We start from the raw sequence: 19,358 nt of genomic DNA, 5'->3' as shown, positions 1-19,358 counted from the left end.
GAGGGAGCTCTAGTCATGGCCAAGCCCTTACAACACTAATTTGTTTCGTAGGTGAAGCCAATGAAGGCCACATTGTTTGCATTTGTGTGTTACACAAGCCCCCTCAACTAATAGGGGCCTTTCTACCCAAGCAAGGTATGGGCCAGGGCTTCACTTGGTTTAAGAGGGAGGTCTAGTCATGGTGGCAAAGCTCTTACAACACCAATTTGTTTGGTTGGTGAAGCCAATGAAGGCCACTCTACACCTGCAAAGTCCATGCATGAAGGCCCTTACTAGAAAGAGATACACCTCTTAAATGAAGGGGACTAAATCTCTTGCTTTTACATGTACATGGATCTCCCCCTTAATGAACCTAGGTAGCTCCTTGGCACATCCCATGCTTTTTCAACATTGCAAGTAGCACCGTGCCTTTTAGACCCGAGGCTCCCCCTCTTAAATGGACCGTGCCTTTTAGATCAGAGGCTCCCTCCGAATGCATTAACCACCTAGACTCTCCACATTATTCCCATAGCTATGAATTGGTGGCTTATTTAATACTTCATGGTGCATTGCATAAAACTCTATGCCACACTTGGTCTCTTTAATTTGGGCACACTTTAAATCATTGGGGCATTTTAGCATCTCAAGAAGATGCCACCCTATTCAATGGGTCCCATTCCTTTTTTTGCATCCATGACATTTATGTGTGCTCTTAGTTGTGATGGTCCCATATTAGTTGCTAGTACAACGTCAAACATCTATTAGGCCTTTACATCTTCTACATCTCATCATGGTATCTCTACATCAAGCATGAAAGGGGGGTCGTGATGGACGCGGGCTGCTTTACAGAGAAAAGGGTAGGACAGGAGAAAAAAAGCTAGGACAAGCAGAAAAAACAAACGCATGCAACGGTCCTCTGTTCTCCTGTCGTTCGACACCAGGTGTCGTCCATGCCCTCTCCCTCTGCATGCTAAACCCCTTTCGACTTTGCCCTGATTCCCTCGTCAGTCTTCCTGCTGAGCATCCCAGCGCTATTCCTCCTCCCCCCGAGAGGGGGGAACTCTGTTCAAGGATGTCCCTACAGGATGTTGTTCTTGCTGGGACCTCGTCTTCCTCGCATTCCACTCGCGAAGCTGCTATTCCTCCGTCTCTGGTCCTGCATCAGCAGGTGCCATCAAGGCCTCTGGAGGGCTCGCTCACTACACTCAAGGCTACTGCTCCTTTCTCTCGTCAACACAAAGGACCGGGAGGACTGGGCGTTTCTGAAGGTTCTCGGGGGTCCCTTCTTGACTGCCCCCCACAGGGCCATGCTGGCCATGCACGCTCGTCTCCTCCGACTTCTTTCGCGGAAGCTATTCGTCTGCCTTTACCAATTCATGTTGTTCCATCTTTTCCCCCTAAAGCTGTTGATAATCCAATGATTAATCTGTCACAGAATCCTACCTTTGAGGAAAAAACCAGTGATTTTGATGTTGACAATGATGGTGCTATAATTTGCGATGATGAAGAATTGGCAGCGTGGCAGGACCATCTGTCTTCCCACGCCCTGATTGGTCTCTGTCATGGTGCGAGACCGCCTGTAGACACCCTGAAATTCTGGATTAGATCTAATTGGGAACAAAAGGGAATCAAAGTTGCCTCTGTTCAACATCTGCCTAATGCGTACTATATGTTCCTTTTTGAAGATCAGGTAAGCGCCTCTTCTGTCATAAACAGCGGACAGTGGATTATCAGAAATACCCCCATTCCTTTTTTTAGATGGTATGATTCGTTTGACCCCAAAGGACCCAAACCCACCAAAATCCCTGTCTGGGTTGAATTTACAGATATGCCAACCAAGTTTTCTATATGGGCTAAGAGGATAGGGGGTGCTGTAGGTAAGGTTCTAGGTCAAAAACCTTTTCAAGTCGTTAATCCTCAATGGGCTCATCAAATGCTCATTGAGGTTGACACCGCTAAACCCCTCAAAGAGAAAGTTCCCCTGAAAAACAGAGAGGGGCAGATTATTTATGAGCAAACTTTGACCTACAAGAACCTCCCGAATGCCTGCTTTAATTGCAATAAACAAGGGCATCTCATTAGAGATTGCCCTGATCTCCATCAACCAGCTTCTAATGATAAAATCCCAGCCAAAGAGGAGGCTTTTGTCCTGCCTCAGAGAAAACATGTGTCCAAGGCTAAAAACAACAAATCTAATTGGCATATCCCAGCCAACAGATATGCCCCCCTCTTAGCTGAGGTACAAGACGGTCTAGAAGTGCAATTTCAGGCCAAAGAGGCTGGCTACTCAGCCCTTATAGGGGCTGATCAACCATCCCCGGGAAGGGTCCCCAACAAGGACCGTGTTTTTGTTAGTCAAGATCTTGATTCCCCGATGGAATCAGATGAGGATTTCATTGACAAAACCCAGCGTGTTGATGAAGTTTTCAAAGCCCAACTGGACGAAGAAGATGCTTCTTTGATGAAGAGGATGTCCCTCTCACCAATGAAACAGCATGATGAGAAGGACTTCTCTCCCCTTCTTATGGGTTCGAAAATGAAGAGGAAAAAGGAAAAAAGCCAAGATGTCCTAAGAACCTCCGTATCTGCGGGGAAACCTTCAAAAACGAGTAAGAAATGAATTCTCTGAACCTTCTCTTGTTCAATTGTAAAGGGCTCACAAACCCGGAGAGGGCTGTGGCTATTAATATGTGGTTAAGGGACTCTACTTTTGAATTTGACCTTATCAGTCTTCAAGAGCTCAAAATCGGGGGACCAGCAGCTTCATATGAACCTTCAAAAAATCTCTAGGAATTCCCGGTAGTTTTTTACCAATCACCACTCTGGGAAAGGTGGGGCGGCGATTGGCATCCACATGAAGTGGGAACACGCCATTTTAGATGCTTGGTCTGATGTGAACCACTCTTGGACCGCTGTTAGGATGGGCAACCCCTTCAATTTCACTTTGGTTTCGGTGTATGCCCCCTGCTTGGCTAGCTTGAGAGCTACTACCTGGCAGTCTATCACTCAGATTGTGGGACCCATCTTTCTCATTGGTCACTTTAACATGGTAGAGGCCCAGGTTGACAGAAGCAGACTTCTGGGCAGTACCATTAGTGGTTATGAAAAGGTTAAATGGGATGGGTTAAAGGGGGAGAAAGATCTCTCTGATCTTTCTTCGAAAACTGGTTTCTCTTGGTCTAACAATCAAAAAGGCTCTTGTCTCACAGAGCTGCCAGATTGGATAAACTGTATGCCTCGGGGAGTTTGATTGATATGTTCCTAAAAACCAAAGTTACTACGGACCCCTCCCTAACCATCTCAGATCACATCCCTTTGATCTGCAACCTGTCCTTAGGCCAGGCCAAAGGTAGGGCTGGATGGCCCCATCTTGACCCCTCCCTCTTCCGTCTCCCTTGCATCCAACAGATGATCAAAGCCTCCATTGCTGATGCTTTCAATCAGTTCATTTCCCCATCCAAGGGATGGGAAAGTCTGGTGAATAAGGTTCATTCTATCTGCAAGGAGTATAAGCTGCAAGTTTCTACGATCCGTCTGAATCGTAGAGTTCAAATCAGGAACCAGATTCAAGACATTTATCTGTCTAAAAATGGTGTTGTTAACCACTCCTTGATTGAGCTAAAGAACCAGATCTGACTCGAGGAGTTGTTAGCGGCTAAGGCCACTAGATTGTGGTTCAGGGAGGTTTGGGCTGGGAAATTTGATACTCCTCACCCTAATATGTTTGCGCTCCTTAAAAGGAAAAAAGGTAGAGATCTCATCCCTATGGTTAAGAAGCCCAATGGTCACCTTGCTTTAGATGATGTGGAAAACTTGCAGGTTATTAAGGACCACTTTTTTAACTTGTTCTCCACAGCCCTCCCTCCCTCTCACGAAGTTTTTGCTGCTAGGGCCAAAATTGCCAGCATTAGGAGGAAGGTTGTTAACCCCGCTTTAGCCCTTAAGCTTGACTCCCCCTTCACTGAAAAGGAGGTCAAGGAGGCTATCTCTCATCTCAAAAAATGCAAATCTCCGGGGGAAGATGGGATTCCCAACGAATTCTTTCTTGTTTTCAAAGATGAACTGTCCCCTCACATCCTTGACATCTGGAGGGAAGCCATGAGGAAGGGAGGTTTAGCTGAAAAGACAAATATGGGAGTTATCAAGCTGATTCACAAAAAGGATGAGAAAGAAGATCTTGGTAATTGGAGACCCATAACATGTCTCTCGTCCCTTTACAAAGTTTTTGCTCATATCCTGACTAGCAGAATCAACCCCTATATGGATGAGTGGATCCTCAAGGAGCAAAAGGGCTTTATAAAGGGAAGGTATATTCTTGATGCTATCATTAGTTTTTGGGAGGGTATGGAGCATGCTGAAAACTCTGGTCAGAACTACATCTTCCTCAAAATAGACTTTGATAAAACCTATGATAGAATAGACTGGTCATTCCTCTTCCAATCCCTTCAAGATATTGGTCTCAATAGGAAATTCATAAAGTATGTCCAAACCTTGCTTGGAAATGCTTCTTCCAAGGTGGCCGTCAATGGGTCTCTCACTGGTGCCTTTCCTCTGAGGAAATCTATAAGGCAAGGCTGTCCCCTGTCCCCTCTTCTTTTTGCTATTGTGGCGGATTCTCTGGGATGGCTTGTTAACAAGGATATAACTGATAATAATATCAAGGGTATTGAGATCCCCAACAGGACTGATCCTTTATGTCTGCAGCTTTTTGCTGATGACACGAATGTGCTACTCCGGAACGATGTACAGACTGCTGCCCACTTTATGTCCTGCCTGGAGACCTTCTGCCTTGCCAGTGGCTCGCAGGTTAACCACTCCAAGACCAGCTTCAGAGTCTTTGAAGGGGTGCCCCCCCTCGATCCTGTCCGCTGGTTGTAAGAGTATCCAGGATGGTGTTGTGTTCAGGCTTGTAGGAATCCCCATGGGCTTTAACATCTCTTCCAAACAAAGGTGGGACTATGTGCTTGATAAACTCAAGAATCAGGTCAAGAAATGGAGTCACATCAACACAGGGGTGGCTTCAAGAGCCTTTGTCCTCAATCACTTCATTATCCCCTCTGTTGTTTACTTCCTGGCCTGCTGGAGACCCTCTGAGACCCAACTCCAATCCCTTAACTCGATCATGGGGAATTATTTGTTGGGGGGATCTCTGGAAAGTAAGAGGATCAGCAAAGTAGCTTTTCAGACATGTTGCTTGGAAAAAGAGCAAGGGGGTCTTGGCATCATCAACATTGGTTTGCTTGCTGAGAAGCTTGCAGCTAAATGGGTGCATAGAGCCATCTTGTCTAATGATGTCTGGGCAGACTTACTCAAAAGGGATATTAATAAATTTTGGCTCAAAGGTAAAAGATCTTGGAAGGGTTTCTCTCTCAATGATGTTTTGTTCTCAAAGGCCTATCTCTCCCCTATAGGTAGCAAACTGTGCTGTAGGATGTGGGAGTCTTGGATGAATTACAAAAAGCTCTTCTGCTTCCAAACCTTTACTAAGAGAGGTAGGTATGCCTATGCTGTTGACTCTATGTGGTTTGGGCATCTCGTATCTCCGATCTCCAATGAACAGGTCCAGACCAGTCTTTCTTGTTTCAAAGCTGGTATAAAGGTTTGGGGTGACTTATGTGACTCAACTGGCATATTAAACAGGGAACAACTCTGCAATAAATTCATCTTATCCCGTGGTGGAGTTGAGTTGGTCATTCAGAGGTGTAATGCTCTTAAGGTCTCCATTCCCCCGGGGCTGATTTGTGACTGTATTACCTTTTCTAAAGCCATCCGGTGGGGCGACTCCAGTAATCTTGTCAAGTTACCTAACACCTTTCATGCAAAGAATCTGATTCTTAAGCTCAATAAGAGATGGTCCTTGGCCTGGAACAAACATCAATGGGCCTTCCGATTTAAGCTTATTTGGGCCTTCGCTCATGAAAGGAAACACGCCATTTTGGCCTGGCTGGTCATGCACAAAGCGACCTGGACCCTTGAGAAGGCCCTGAAGTTTGGACATGGGAACGGCCTTTGTCCCCGCTGTAATACCAAGCTAGAAACTGTCCCCCATCTCTTCTTCTCTTGCCCAGACACTCGTCAATTCTTGGATGTTCTGAACAAGGCCTTTAAGAAAATTAGGAAAATCCCTTTGAGTTGGAAACAAATCCTCCTAGGAGAATGCCACTCTATGGACCCCTTAACGTGGCAGTCCGTCAGAATTTTGTTTCTTTGGCATGTATGGAAGCAACGTAATGAAGCGCTATATGAAATTAAAACTAATCACCACTTTTATCTTTTTCTTGACAGTGTACTCAAGCTTATCCATCAACTCCAACCGAGTGGTGTTTCCATGGAGGTGGACCGGTGGCAAGACCTACCTTGGAGGAAATGGAAGAGATTCCATGTCTCCTCGCATTGCCAATCAAAGGAAGTTATGTTACAAGGGCTCCATCTGGAATGTCAAAGAAGGCTGCAGAATTCCGAGTTCTACGTTCAGGCTTCAGAGAGCTTCTGTGGGGTTCTTTAAGCCCTCATGGCCTCAATTTTTTGCTCATGATATTCTACCATCCTCTCAGTCTAGCTCCATTGGGGCTGGCTGGCCACTGCCTAGTGCCTCAGTCTATGATTCAGGATTTGTCTGTCAAACTGGTGCATCAGAATTGTTACGCTCATTATGTTTCATCATCCTCTCTCACGGATTAGAAGAGGGACTGGCCGCCGAGAACTGATACATCAGGATTTTCTGCTGTAGTGTCTCTGTTGTTCCTTTTCTGAAGATCTTTACCTTTACTGGTGCTGGCTGGCCGAACAGTTCATGATATTATTTAGTTCAGTTTCTGTTTTTGTTTAAGGGTTTTTACCCTCTTTTGCTGAAGGTTTCATCAGGTCGTAGTGTCTCCCCATGGACCTTCCACATGGGATCTTGTAACCATATTTTTTTCTAATATATTCCACCGTTTTAACTAATTAAAATAATAATAATAATAAAAGGGGCCTTTTACTGACCCCTTATTTGTGCATGCAGGAGATTGTTCGCATAGTGTGGCCTCTTGTTTGCCTTGGAGATCGTTTCCCCTTAATGTGTTTTCAGCCTTATTCTTGATGATCTAACCCACACAAAATCTATTTATGCACACTTAATTCACTGATTATCATACACATATAGAGGGTTTTGCACATAAGGAGGTAGTGTTTGGTTTGGCTCATGCCCATATACCTATTGATGTAGTGGATCATGTCTTTCACATTTTGAGTGATGCTACCTGGGATGACAACATTGGTTCACTCTTATCCTCGCATGATGTTGACCTTGAGATATGTTCTTTTGGCTCCTATGGATGTCGACACGAGCTTATGTTCTTTGGAGCTAGGACATTTTCCTTTGGATGCATTCTTTGCCACTTGAGGAGCATAGTTTCTGGATATGTGGCTCGACATTCAGATGCACCTACGACATATCTTAGTCTTGGCTTACACGGTGGCTCTTTTATGCTAGGACCATTTGACATTCTGGCGAGGAGTTTCGAGCTTTTCAATGGATACCTTTCATGCTACATTTACACTGCGGTCGTGATGAGGATGGGCTTACGAGTTTTCCTTTCAACCCTGGAGCTACTATTTCTTTGGAGTCAAGCTTTAATTTTTATCCAGGAGCTACTACCATCTTAGCTTCGATAGTTCGAGGATGTATACGATACATGTCCTTTTGATCCTGGAGGATACTTGACTAGCTTTGTCATATCGATAGTGGTTCCTTATTCTTTCTACTTGCACTAGATAATCATGGGACCATTGCCTTGGATTTTGCATGCCTCGGATTTACTTTCGATCAAGGGGGTTGCATAGATACCCTCATCATTGATGGGAGCCCTTTATGCTTTCCATTTGACCCTAGGGGTCATATGATTCATATATTGGTCTTCCCCTACATCAACATGCAATCATGGATGTGATTTTTGACTTTTATACACAGCCACTTGTATATATCTTTTCTTTTGGAATGACCACCCTTCGATTTCGAGGATGAAATCATTGTAGGAGGGGATAGTTTATAATGAAGTAGATCTCATTATACATGCACATGGGGAATGGGGAATGGGGCCTAGGCACTTAGGCTTAGGGACATTTACATGTGTACTTTTGGGGGGCCGTAAGCTATAAATTAGGCATAGGGATCATGGAGATTGTACCCTTTTTGATCATTATACTTTCATGAGTACTCTTACTCTTTGGAGCTCTAAGCTTCCATGGTGAACTTCTCCCTCTTGAGAAGCTATGTGTGTACTCCATTATGAGTGCAATAGGTGCTATTCCCTATGATGAGTGGGACATGTGTGTACTCCATGCTAATGAGTGAAATCCCTAGATTCCCTTCATTTCAGTTTGCATCTTGCTTGGAGGAAGATGGAGAGAGTGTAACCATCATTTCTTGGTTTCCTTTCATGTGAAATGGTGAGATCACTCTTTGTGTGAGTGAGCCCTTAACCTGATCCTTGGGATTGTGTGTGGTGTTGGAAAGAGGGTTGTGTATAGTTATGTCTAAGATTTGATTCCTATGTTTGCTTTCCTATTAATTTGTTCATTTCATTGATTATGGTGTGAGAGGTAGTGTAGGTTTTCTCTAGTCCTCACTTTCTCTTCTCTCTCTAGAAGCTTGTGTGAGAGTCAAGAACATGGTTAGTTGAGTCCAAACCATGTAGGAGTATCATACACATGCAAATCATGTATGACAGGGATGGGCAAGTTTTTTGGGTGTCAACCCCCTAACGTTTGAAGTAAGGATTGTGAGTGTATGAAGGGTGCTCGAGGGGTGAACATAACCTTGGTTTGGGATAAGATCAAGAACGGTGGTGGGACACAATGTATTGTACCTTTACAATAGAAAATGAAAAGTTCTATATTTGTAAAAGGTCCAAAAGGCAGTCGAGTACCCTAAAAAGCGGGTTTTTTAATGTGAACATACACATATGAGCTTGGAATAGGTTGGCCTCTTATGTGAACATACACATATGAGCTTGGAATAGGTTGGCCTCTTATGTGAGGGTAAAGAACCCTATACCACACATAATAATAAAGTTAATTAATTGTGTAGGCCATGGAAATGTTGGTCGGGGGAACCTTGAAATTACATCTCAAAAGGGTTTTAATAGTGTGAACACAACCATATACTTTTGGAATGACTAGAACTTTGAATAGGAAATAGAAAATCATGTGTTGGACATAGGATCCCATCAATATATTGCTTTTTTCGGAGGGAGGGATGACAATTTCCACCTTATAGAGACTCGGGTAAAAGATTTATAGGTTTTTATTAACCAATGAACAAAAGAATGCTTTTCCTTGAAACCATAGTCCCTCTATGCTTGCAATTGAAAATTTACCTTTGGCTAGGCTTCTTTCACCTCTTCATCACTTTTAATTGTTTTAATCACTCTTAGCTCCATGGAAGGTTGATATGGACCCAAATGATTGGTTGCAACAATATTAAATACCAAGCATTGATCAAGATATAATACTGGGTCCAATTCGCCCCCACATAAGAGTGAGTCCATGCTTCCTCTTTGTTTACTTAAATATATTCCTTGAGGTAGGTTTTGGGGCTCAAAATAGTGTGCTTTACAAACATGTCAACTTCTTTAAGAATATCTTCCTTCAAATGTAGATTGCTTTAGAAATAGCTTGCTTGAGCGTGCAAGCTAAACTTTTCAAAAATAGGTGTGAATCTAAAACCGTATAAAACTGTACATATTGTGAAAAATTAAATGTGCACAATGGAGCTTTGACATGTCTCAAAGATTTGGTAATCTAGGGTTTGTTGATCTTGAAGAAATTAGGGCTTACAAGATTGATATTTGAAACTGTGTGCTCTCTAATCAAGATAATGCAAAAAAATCTTTCAAAATTGGTTACTAAAATCTTTGCAAACCCTAATTTCAAAATCAAGAAAATCAAGATCAAGAAGATAAAGAAATTAAACAGTAAAGTGGATTAGGGTTCTAAAAACAGTGATTAATACAAATTCAAAAATGATTAACACAAATTTCATTACTAATCTTGTCAAAACAAGAAATTAGATAATATAAAAATTGTGTAAAAATCAATTCCAAACACGTTTAACACTAATCATGATCAAGATAACGCATTTTTGAAAAATTTAATTCATAGTAATCCGAAATGATTATCATTAATCAAGATCAAGAAAATGCATTATAAAAATTAGACTAAGCATAATCTAAAAATGATATCACTAATCATTGGTTAAGCAAGGATCTAAGTCAAGAGCTCTAATACCAATGCAATGAAGGAAATGTAAGGATTGCACTCATTATCATGGAGTACACACATGTCCCACTCATTATAGGGAGTAGCACCTATTGCACTCATAATGTGGAGTACACACATAGCTTCTCAAGAGGGACAAGTTCACCATGGAAGCCTTTACATGTTTCTTACAAAAATCGACATGAAAAAAAAGACTTTTTTTTGCTTACTTTTTGAGATTATAATTGAAAATCTAACAATAAGTTTTTAAAAAAATGCCAAAATAGAGACACTATTTATCATTACCATCTTCAATCTAGAAAATATTTGATACAACTATAAAAAGAATCTATTCTCTAGATATATAGCTTATGGCATAGTTATGGTTCCTCATAATCATTGCTATCTATACCATCACCATCACTAGTTAATGTGCCTTTCCGTGAAAAGGTAGACGAGGCATCCTCTTCTTTACTATCAACAAATACATTTTTTTCTTCTATGTCATCTACCATATCAGCATGATTGAAGATGTGCTATAGAGTGCAACTATATAAAACAATCTATTTATATAAATATATCACAAAAGTGTTATCTTGATATAGCTATTATCTTAATTATAAAACCCTATTTTGGTTTTTGATGAGAGTAGTATTAAAATCCATTTTGAAGCTCTTGAGTATCACAATCTATTAAGTGATAATATATACTTTTTTTAGGAGAGTTTGTTACGTATAGAATAATTTTAAAATATCATGAATAAGCTTATATTTGAAAGTTGTTTAAATGTTTAAAAAAATGCACACTCATTTTTAAAGAAGATTTGTCCTTGATGTGAGAAAAAGAGGTTAAAATGGTAATTTTAGTTATTGAGTTTAGAAAACATTAAAAAGCTCACTTTTTTTAAGAAAAAAAGTTTATACTTTTCAAAATCAATTTTTTGTAAAATATCAAGCAAGGATTTGGGCTTGATCCTATTGGTTACTACACATGGTGAGGATCTTTTAGCTATAACATTTGGGGCCAAATTAATGCAAAATAACAACTTCTCAACTAAGAGTTGATGCTTTTCATCAACTTGATAAAAAACATAGAATTTTAAAAAAGTTGATGTTTTGCATCAAGTTGATCAAAACATTACCTTTCTATGCAAAACATCAATAGAAAGCTTATGAAAAACTTGTGCTTCTCTAGACATGATTACATTTGTTTGCATCTTGGAGTGAAACAAGAAAAACAAATTCCTAGAGTTTTTCTAGAATTTACATGCTCAACTTCATCTTGCTCCAACGGTGCCTCGAGGTCGCTGCCTGGAATTGGCCTCCCTTGTTCACTTCCCCCCCTGTTGTTATCACATGCTATTATCGAGGCCCGAACATCTCCTCTTGCAGACTTTCAAAATCTGCATCCGAAATATCATATTCGGGAGCATCTACTTCAATTGATTCTTGGGCTTGGATGAGGGATGATACATCATCTAAGCTACTACCATCATAGCGATCGACTTCATTAACAATAGGTGGAGCATCCTGTATGTTGAAGTCAATGAAGTCGTCTCTAGCATCTTGAAGAAGTGTACAATACAACTCATTTCCCCTCATATCTAGGAGCTCCAAGAGATCTTGCATTAGCAGGTACTCTTCACCCTCTATGATGATGGGTCTCTGGGATTCAAGGGGTGGGCCTTTAAATTATGTATGTTTAGGCTCTTGGATGCCTATGCGTGATAATTCTCTCAGGCTCTACTTGAGGATCAAGAGTCGTCTCTACTAGCTCTTAATCAAAGAATTTAAAGCATGGGAGGTCAATGGTGGCAGGGCCATCATCTTGACATTTCGCCTGAATATGTGTTAATAGAATGTAAAGTGCAAGAGCAATATCCCATTCAACCACATTGATTGGAATATCCTCTTCAAAGGAGGTAGAAATAGAGGTTGTAAGTAGGTTCATTTCCCATTCAACCATATTGATTGGAATATGCTCCTCGAAGGAGGTAGGAACAAAGGTTGTTAGGAGGTCCACGGAGACATGTATTAAGGCTCTCTTAAAGAGAATGTGGGGGAGATAGAGAGCTTGAATTCTTTGCAAGCAAACACACACACACACACACACACACACACACACAAGAGAGTGTAGGAAACAAGAGAGAGATGAATGGCTGAATTTCCTTCTATCTTTTTCTCTTATATACACACTACAATATAAAGCAAGCATAGATGCGCTGCATAGACACGCAAGTTATGGGGGCGTCTATACTAGCGTCTATGCCCGCGCCTATAAGGGTGTCTACTTCTTTGAAACTAGACGCTCTTATAGACGCATAAGTTACGTTTGCGTCTATGCTCGCGTCTATAAGCACGTCTCATTCCTTTGAAATTAGACGCTCTTATAGACGTGAGCATAGATGCGATTATAGATGCACTTATAGACGCAGTTTGCATCAATTTCCTATGCAGTTGCAATTGTGGACCTTGCAAAGAAAAACAAAATCTTCAATCCCCAAAAATATCATTTGCTGAACTATGTGCACAAGATTTTGATAATATGCATGATTTTTTGGTGCATTTACATACAAATGAATCTCTAGAAAGCATATTTGCAAGGAAAAATATGCATGATTTTTTGGTGCATTTACATACATGATGAATCTCTAGAAAGCATATTTGCAAGGAAAAATACGCTAAGGAAAGAGAAGAAATAGGTATAAACCAAGTAATGTGGTTAAAGGGATGGATACATGCAAAGGCTTAGGTATATCAAGTAATGCCATGAAAAACAATCCAAAGGACAATGATTCAATCCCCACATCTGTTTATCAAAGTAAAGCCTTAAAAAAAATCTTGAACCTCCCATGAAAAGTAGTCCAAAGGTGAATGATGAAGTAATGCCACGAAAAGCAACATATCACAATAAATCTATACATGTAATCTCAAAAAGGCATGAATCTATACCAAAAGGAAGACCAATATAGCCATAATAAAAGTACAATGAAAGAACTAGAGTTCAATCTCATCTTCAATGAGGTCAACCCTTGCTAAAGTATCTATCTCAATGTCCATGCCTATATCCAAATCTACAAAGAGATCCATCCCACTACTAAAATCATCACTATGAGAGGCAATATCATCATCTCCAATAGCACGATCATCATCTCTAATGGCACAATCATCATTGATGTTTTCCAAGCTATCTCCCTCCATAGTTGAGTTGACATGCTCCTCCATATGCCCAATGTGGGTGAATGTACTATAAATGGCTCTTGAACATGGTGAGATTGGGATTATATGCCTCATCTCTTATTATCAATTATTGGTTGATACACCACCTATTTAAGGACAAAGGTACATCATACAAAAAAATTACATCTCTACTATCTGTAAATGTATATATTGTAATTACCAATAATTATATGTACTTGTTCACAATGTTGTGTGGTATTAGTAGAGTCCCATCCTTTCCTTGTTGCCAAAACTGTGTAGAGTCAATGGTCACAAATCCACTTGCATGATGCTTGATTATTTCATTATTAAGACCTCTTTCCACCACATCCTTAAACCACTTGACATCCAAAATATATACAAAGAAGCTTCTAAAGTCAAGCTTAATGATATTTTGGATCAATCTACAATAATCATACATGGCTCCATTGGCTCCCTTAAAGCTTGCAATTACCCCACAATCTTGGGTGTTCCTCTTCTCATCAATCCTTTGTGTGCAAAAATGTTTACCCTGTGACCCACAAAGCGTTAAACATTGTGCACTATACCAAGACAAAAAAATTTATAAATACCTCAAAATAAAATTTTGCAAATTTAACATACTAAAATATGATTGAGAACACAAGTTTTTTTACCTTTTTAAAGCATCCTCGGGCATACTCCCGCTCCTCCAATGTGATATGCATGTTTTCATCTTGCACCACTCTCTCCATCTCCTCATGTAGCCAATCTACATCAAGATCCTTGGGAAGTGATTGTAGGTGCTCGAGGTATGGCACACTACGTCCATGGCACTTTTACGGAATGCCGACTTTCACTTTGTCTTGTTGCCTTTTCATCCTCATACTTTGCCACCCATCTTCTCATCACATCACTATTAAGCACACAAAAGGTATTAAGCTTACTATGCATCTCTGTATCCATCACTTTGGTCTTTCCCTTTCCGTGAAGAACATGAGAGGCCATCCTCAAGTCTTCTTTATTGCTCCATAGGCGAGGGAGAGAGGGATCCACTTCAGCAAGGTATTTTGAGATATAAACAAGTGATTCTTGTACCAACCAACCCTCAGCCATACTACCTTCTGGCTTTGCAATTTTGCCTTACAAAATCCTTCAAGGTCTTCATGAAACGCTCAAGAAAGAACATCCATCGAGCATGCTTAGTGCCACATATGGCAATCTAATCAATTAAATTAACCATAAGATGTAGTTGGCTTGCGAGAATTGATCGTGGTAATGTCTCCTCCACCAAACAAACCACCTCCACTACCATGACCCTTGCATAGTCAAGTGTACATGGATTGATTTCCTTTGAGCTCACATATCTACAATGCAAAACATGTATAGAAAATTGGCTATGAGGGTTTGGGGTACAAACCTCATAAGCTCCCCCATCTTATAAATCGTCTCTCGCACTTTGTGGGATATAAAATTGGAAATTCTTGTAGGAAGAATTAACTATAAACATTTATACACCATGATTAGATACATCATGATTAAACAAGTTAAATACAAACAACTTCAATGTTTCACTTACTTGAAGCATCTTGTGCCAATCGTGGGACTTCAAGCCATATAATTGCTCAACATCTCTCTTCTTTGTCTTTGTGAAGGCACCTTTTAACCACCTCATGCACCCCGTTAGAGTACATAATGTAGTAATGGCATCTTTCACCAGCTTCTCCTCCTCCTTTGTTAATATCCAAGGTGCTCAAGGTAGAATTGTCTTCCCATTTGGTCCCTCTTGTGGCCAAGCGCTTTGCATCCTCTCTATGCTTTGTAGATCCTCCCTTATAAGCAACGAGTCCTGTCTTTCTCTCAAGTTCTCCCAAATGTTAGAGGTGACATTCTTGAAGATGTGCATTGGATCAAGAAGATGGTTGATTTTGAGGCTCGTCCAATATGGTAGGCACGAAAGAGGATAAAGTACCTTATCAAATAACAACAAATATTAAGAGGATTATCTTTTCATCCAAAGCTTGTATTGGAATTCTATGTCAAAGATATATTACCTATTCATGCCGAGGGGAGGAGGACTTTCCACTCCATATTCCATAATACCTTCCAATCTCCCATGCTTAGTGGGGATGTGGAGAGACTCCCATCCAAGAACGAACAAATTTGGGATGATGATGAGGGAGAAATTGATGATGATTCTCATATATCAGTTTCTTCAAGCTCTCTAGCCTAGATGCCACCACCTAGATGCCACCAATGATGGACCACAAATAGGACATGCATGGTATCTAGATGTGGAGATACCTAAACAACATAGACATTCAAGCATGTCAAAAAATAATACAATGATAATAAAGAATCATCATGAATAGAAACCCATTTGACTCACCTAAATACTCGCCATAACCAGGAAAGTTGTGTATCGTCCACATCATGGCCTTCAAGAGAAAGTATCGTAGGCCGACATATGTCATGCACATGGATACCTCTCCATAGTATCTCAAGTTCATAAATCAAGGGCTCAAGATATATATCCATATTCTTTATCTTATGTTTCCCACGATTGAGAAGGGATAACATGACATGTCCTTTCTTTATTGCCATGGATGGAGGAATGTTGTAATTCACCACTACCACTAGCCATATACTATATGTGGTGCTCTTGATTCCAAAAGGATTAACACCATCCATACCCAATCCAAGTCTCAGATGTCTAGGCTCTTCCTTGAAGCTTGGCCACATTTCCTCGATGTGCTTCCATGTAGGAGTGTCTGTAGGAATTCTCATCTTTCCATCATTGGATCGATGAGAGGAATGCCGTGACATGAGCTTTGCAATAGATTTGCACTTGAACACGTGTTGGATGTTAGGAATGATGTAAAAATGTCGCAACACCGTACGCGGCACATGTAGACCTTTAAGGTCCTCTCGATATCTTGACTCCCCACCCAAAAATAGGACACTCTTGAGCCGCTGCATGTATCCCATGGAAGAGAACACAATCATTGATACATGCATGGATGCAAGTATAATCCAAGCCTCCAAGAGATGTCCCAAAGCGCCTTGATTGGTCTCGAGGTTGGCAATTTATTCTCCTTTGAAAGCATCTTCGGCAAAAGCCTATCGACAAAACAATCAAATACATTAACATAAAAAATAATTTCTTCTTATATATCTATAATGGAAGTAGACAATTTATAAAAGTAGAAAACTCACTTGAGAAGTGCATTCAAACTTGCATTGCTCCATCCATAGATTGTTTGCAAGTTGAGCAACTCGAGAGCAGTGTGTAGAATGGAATATATGCATCCCTCAAAAAGTGGGGTCAAAGCCGCATTATAAAGGTGACCATTTTCCATGGCTTTTTCATTCTCATTATGCTCATTAGCAAATAGAGCATATACCATATCTTCTAAAACCTCTTCCTCCACCATCTCATGAGGAAAGGGTGGTGGGCTTGTATCTCCATCATTCCAATCCTCCACCATCTCATGAGGAAAGGGTGGTGGGCTTGTATCTCCATCATTCCAATCCTCCACCACTTCTACGTTTTGTGAAGCCTCTACCATTTCTCTACGACGCTTGGCCTCTTGACGCCGCCTCTATGAGTTAACATAGAAGGGTGCGGCACATTATCCTACACACGAGTATTTCATTGAATACTAATTCTTAATTAAATTCTTACAATATAAGAAAAGTATACTTACCATTGACCCCGTCTATTTCCATTTTCCATACATTGAAATGTGATTCATCGTAATTCTACGTTGTTGATGCATACATCCTCGACAACGATCACACATACATTTTATTTTTTGTTGCAACCAACAATCTCAATTTTGAACACATGAAGGGACTCATCATCACTAGAAGAACTGATTGATGAAGACATCCTGCATATTCAAAAAAAGAATAAATAATTTTCATCTTTCTATGTGTGTTTAAAAACTTTTCTGTTTCGCATCTGTACAGGCATCTAAAAACGCATCTACAAGGGCGTCTAAAAATGCGTCTACTTTTCTATTTTGCAGATGCATCTAAAAATGCATCTACAAGGGCATCTATAAACGTGTCTACTTTTCTATTTTGCATCTATACACGCATCTAAAAACGCATCTACAAGGGCATCTATAAATGCGTCTACTTTGCAGAATAGACGTGTTTTTAGACGCACTTGTAGATGCATTTATAGATGCAAAAATAGATGCACACTATGGCAAAAAAGATTAAAAATTAAACCCGAGAATGTTTTGCCAGTAGTTTGACAAAACGCAGTTCTTCCAAAAAGCATCCCGCACTATTTCTAATCCTCTCTCACCCTCTCAAGCTTCTAACCCTCTCTCACCCTCTCAAGCCTCTGTCACCCTCTCAAGCTTCATCACTAGGCTGCAAATTTGCTTTACAAAGGACTGTGGAGTAAGAGTTTACCTTGGTACATACCTTAAGGTTGTGGTGAGTCTCTTTCTTTTCTTCTTCTTCTTGCTCCTTTTCTTCTTGTTCTTTTTGCTGATCTTGCTCTTACTTCTTGCTCTTGCTCTTGCTCTTGCTCTTGCTCTTACTCTTGAACCCTATTTTTCTTTTGTGCTTAAGCTAATCAATTGTTTATATAGCTCACTTTTTTTTGGAATATTTTATAGATTTTTACCTCAAAAATCACAAATAACCAAGGTAGGCCTCTTAGTTTGTTTATTATATTTTCTTAATATTTGATTAACTAATCTTTTGTATGTATGCATTACTAATCTTCTTAACATTTTCTTGGTTTGTATGTATGCATTACTAATCTTTTGCTCACCCTTTTGTTGGTTTTGTAGGTCCTCTAATCCTCTCTTTCAACATCACGAAAAAGAGGTAAGTGCTTTCATATCTTTTCTCTCTTTCCTCTATTATTGTTGCACCCTTGGGTACTGGGGTTTTTCTTTGTAGGTTTACCCACCATAAGGTTTATGCATAATGTTGGTGCATGCTTTATGCATAATGTTGGTGCATGCTTTATGCATAATGCCTTATGCTTAAGGCTTTGTGCTTAAGCGTTATGCTTTATGCATAATGCTCATGCATGCTTTATGCATAAGGCCTTATGGTTAAGCTTTATGCTTTATGCATAAGCCTTATGCCTTATGCATATGCTTTAAGCCTTATTCATATGTTTTAAGCCTTATGCTTTAAGCCCATACATAAGCCTTATGCATATGCTTTAAGTCCATGCAGAAGCCTTATGCTTTAAGCCCATGCATAAGCCTTATGCATATGCTTTAAGCCCATACATAATCCTTATGCATATGCTTTAAGCCTTATGCTTTATGTCCATGCATAAGCCTTGTGCATATGCTTTAAGCCTTATGCATATACTTTAAGCTTTATGATTCATGCTTTAAGCCTTATGCATATGCTTTAAGCTTTATGATTCATGCTTTAAGCCTTACGCTTTATGCTTTAAGCCTTATGCTTTAAGCCCATGCATAAGCCTTATGCATCAGTTTTATGCATAAGCCTTATGCTTTAAGTTTTATGCATAAGCTTAATGCTTTATGCTTAAGGCCTTATGCTTTATGCTTAAGGCCTTATGCTTAAGCTTTATGCCTTATGCAGAAGCCTTATGCAAAAGCCTTATGCTTTAAGCTTTATGCATATTCTTTAAGCGCCTTATGCTTTAAGCTTTATGCCTTATGCTTTAATCTTTATGCATAAGCTTTATGCTTTATGCTTAAGGCCTTATGCCTTATGCATAAGCTTATATTTTTTTAATATTTGATTACTAATCTTTTGTATGTATGCATTACTAATCTTCTTAATATTTTCTTGGTTTGTATGTATGCATTACTTATCTTTTGCTCATCCTTTTGTTGGTTTTGTAGGTCCTCTAATCCTCTCTTTCAACAACACGAAAAATAGGTAAGTGCTTTCATATCTTTCTTCTCTTTCCTGTATTATTATTACACCCTTGGGTGCTGGGGATTTGTT

The 19,358-nt window shown here is 40.1% G+C and overlaps 1 protein-coding gene across 1 annotated transcript; it reads left to right on the top strand.

Annotated features, from left to right (window-relative positions):
• The first annotated feature begins 1,373 nt into the window (after window positions 1–1,373).
• On the top strand, window positions 1,374–6,909 carry LOC147618818 (uncharacterized). The gene is made up of 2 exons (XM_086774489.1): window positions 1,374–1,669; window positions 6,265–6,909. The coding sequence occupies exons 1-2, from the start codon at window positions 1,397–1,399 to the stop codon at window positions 6,658–6,660; spliced, it is 669 nt and encodes a 222-aa protein (XP_086630615.1). The 5' UTR covers window positions 1,374–1,396; the 3' UTR covers window positions 6,661–6,909.
• Window positions 6,910–19,358: the final 12,449 nt, after the last annotated feature.

Source organism: Cibotium barometz, chromosome 34, assembly GCF_041138505.1.
Source record: "Cibotium barometz isolate CiBa-2024 chromosome 34, ASM4113850v1, whole genome shotgun sequence".
NCBI lineage: Eukaryota > Viridiplantae > Streptophyta > Polypodiopsida > Cyatheales > Cibotiaceae > Cibotium > Cibotium barometz.
The sequence above is the reverse complement of the archived record's forward strand: the minus strand, read 5'-3'. Positions and strand labels throughout refer to the sequence as shown.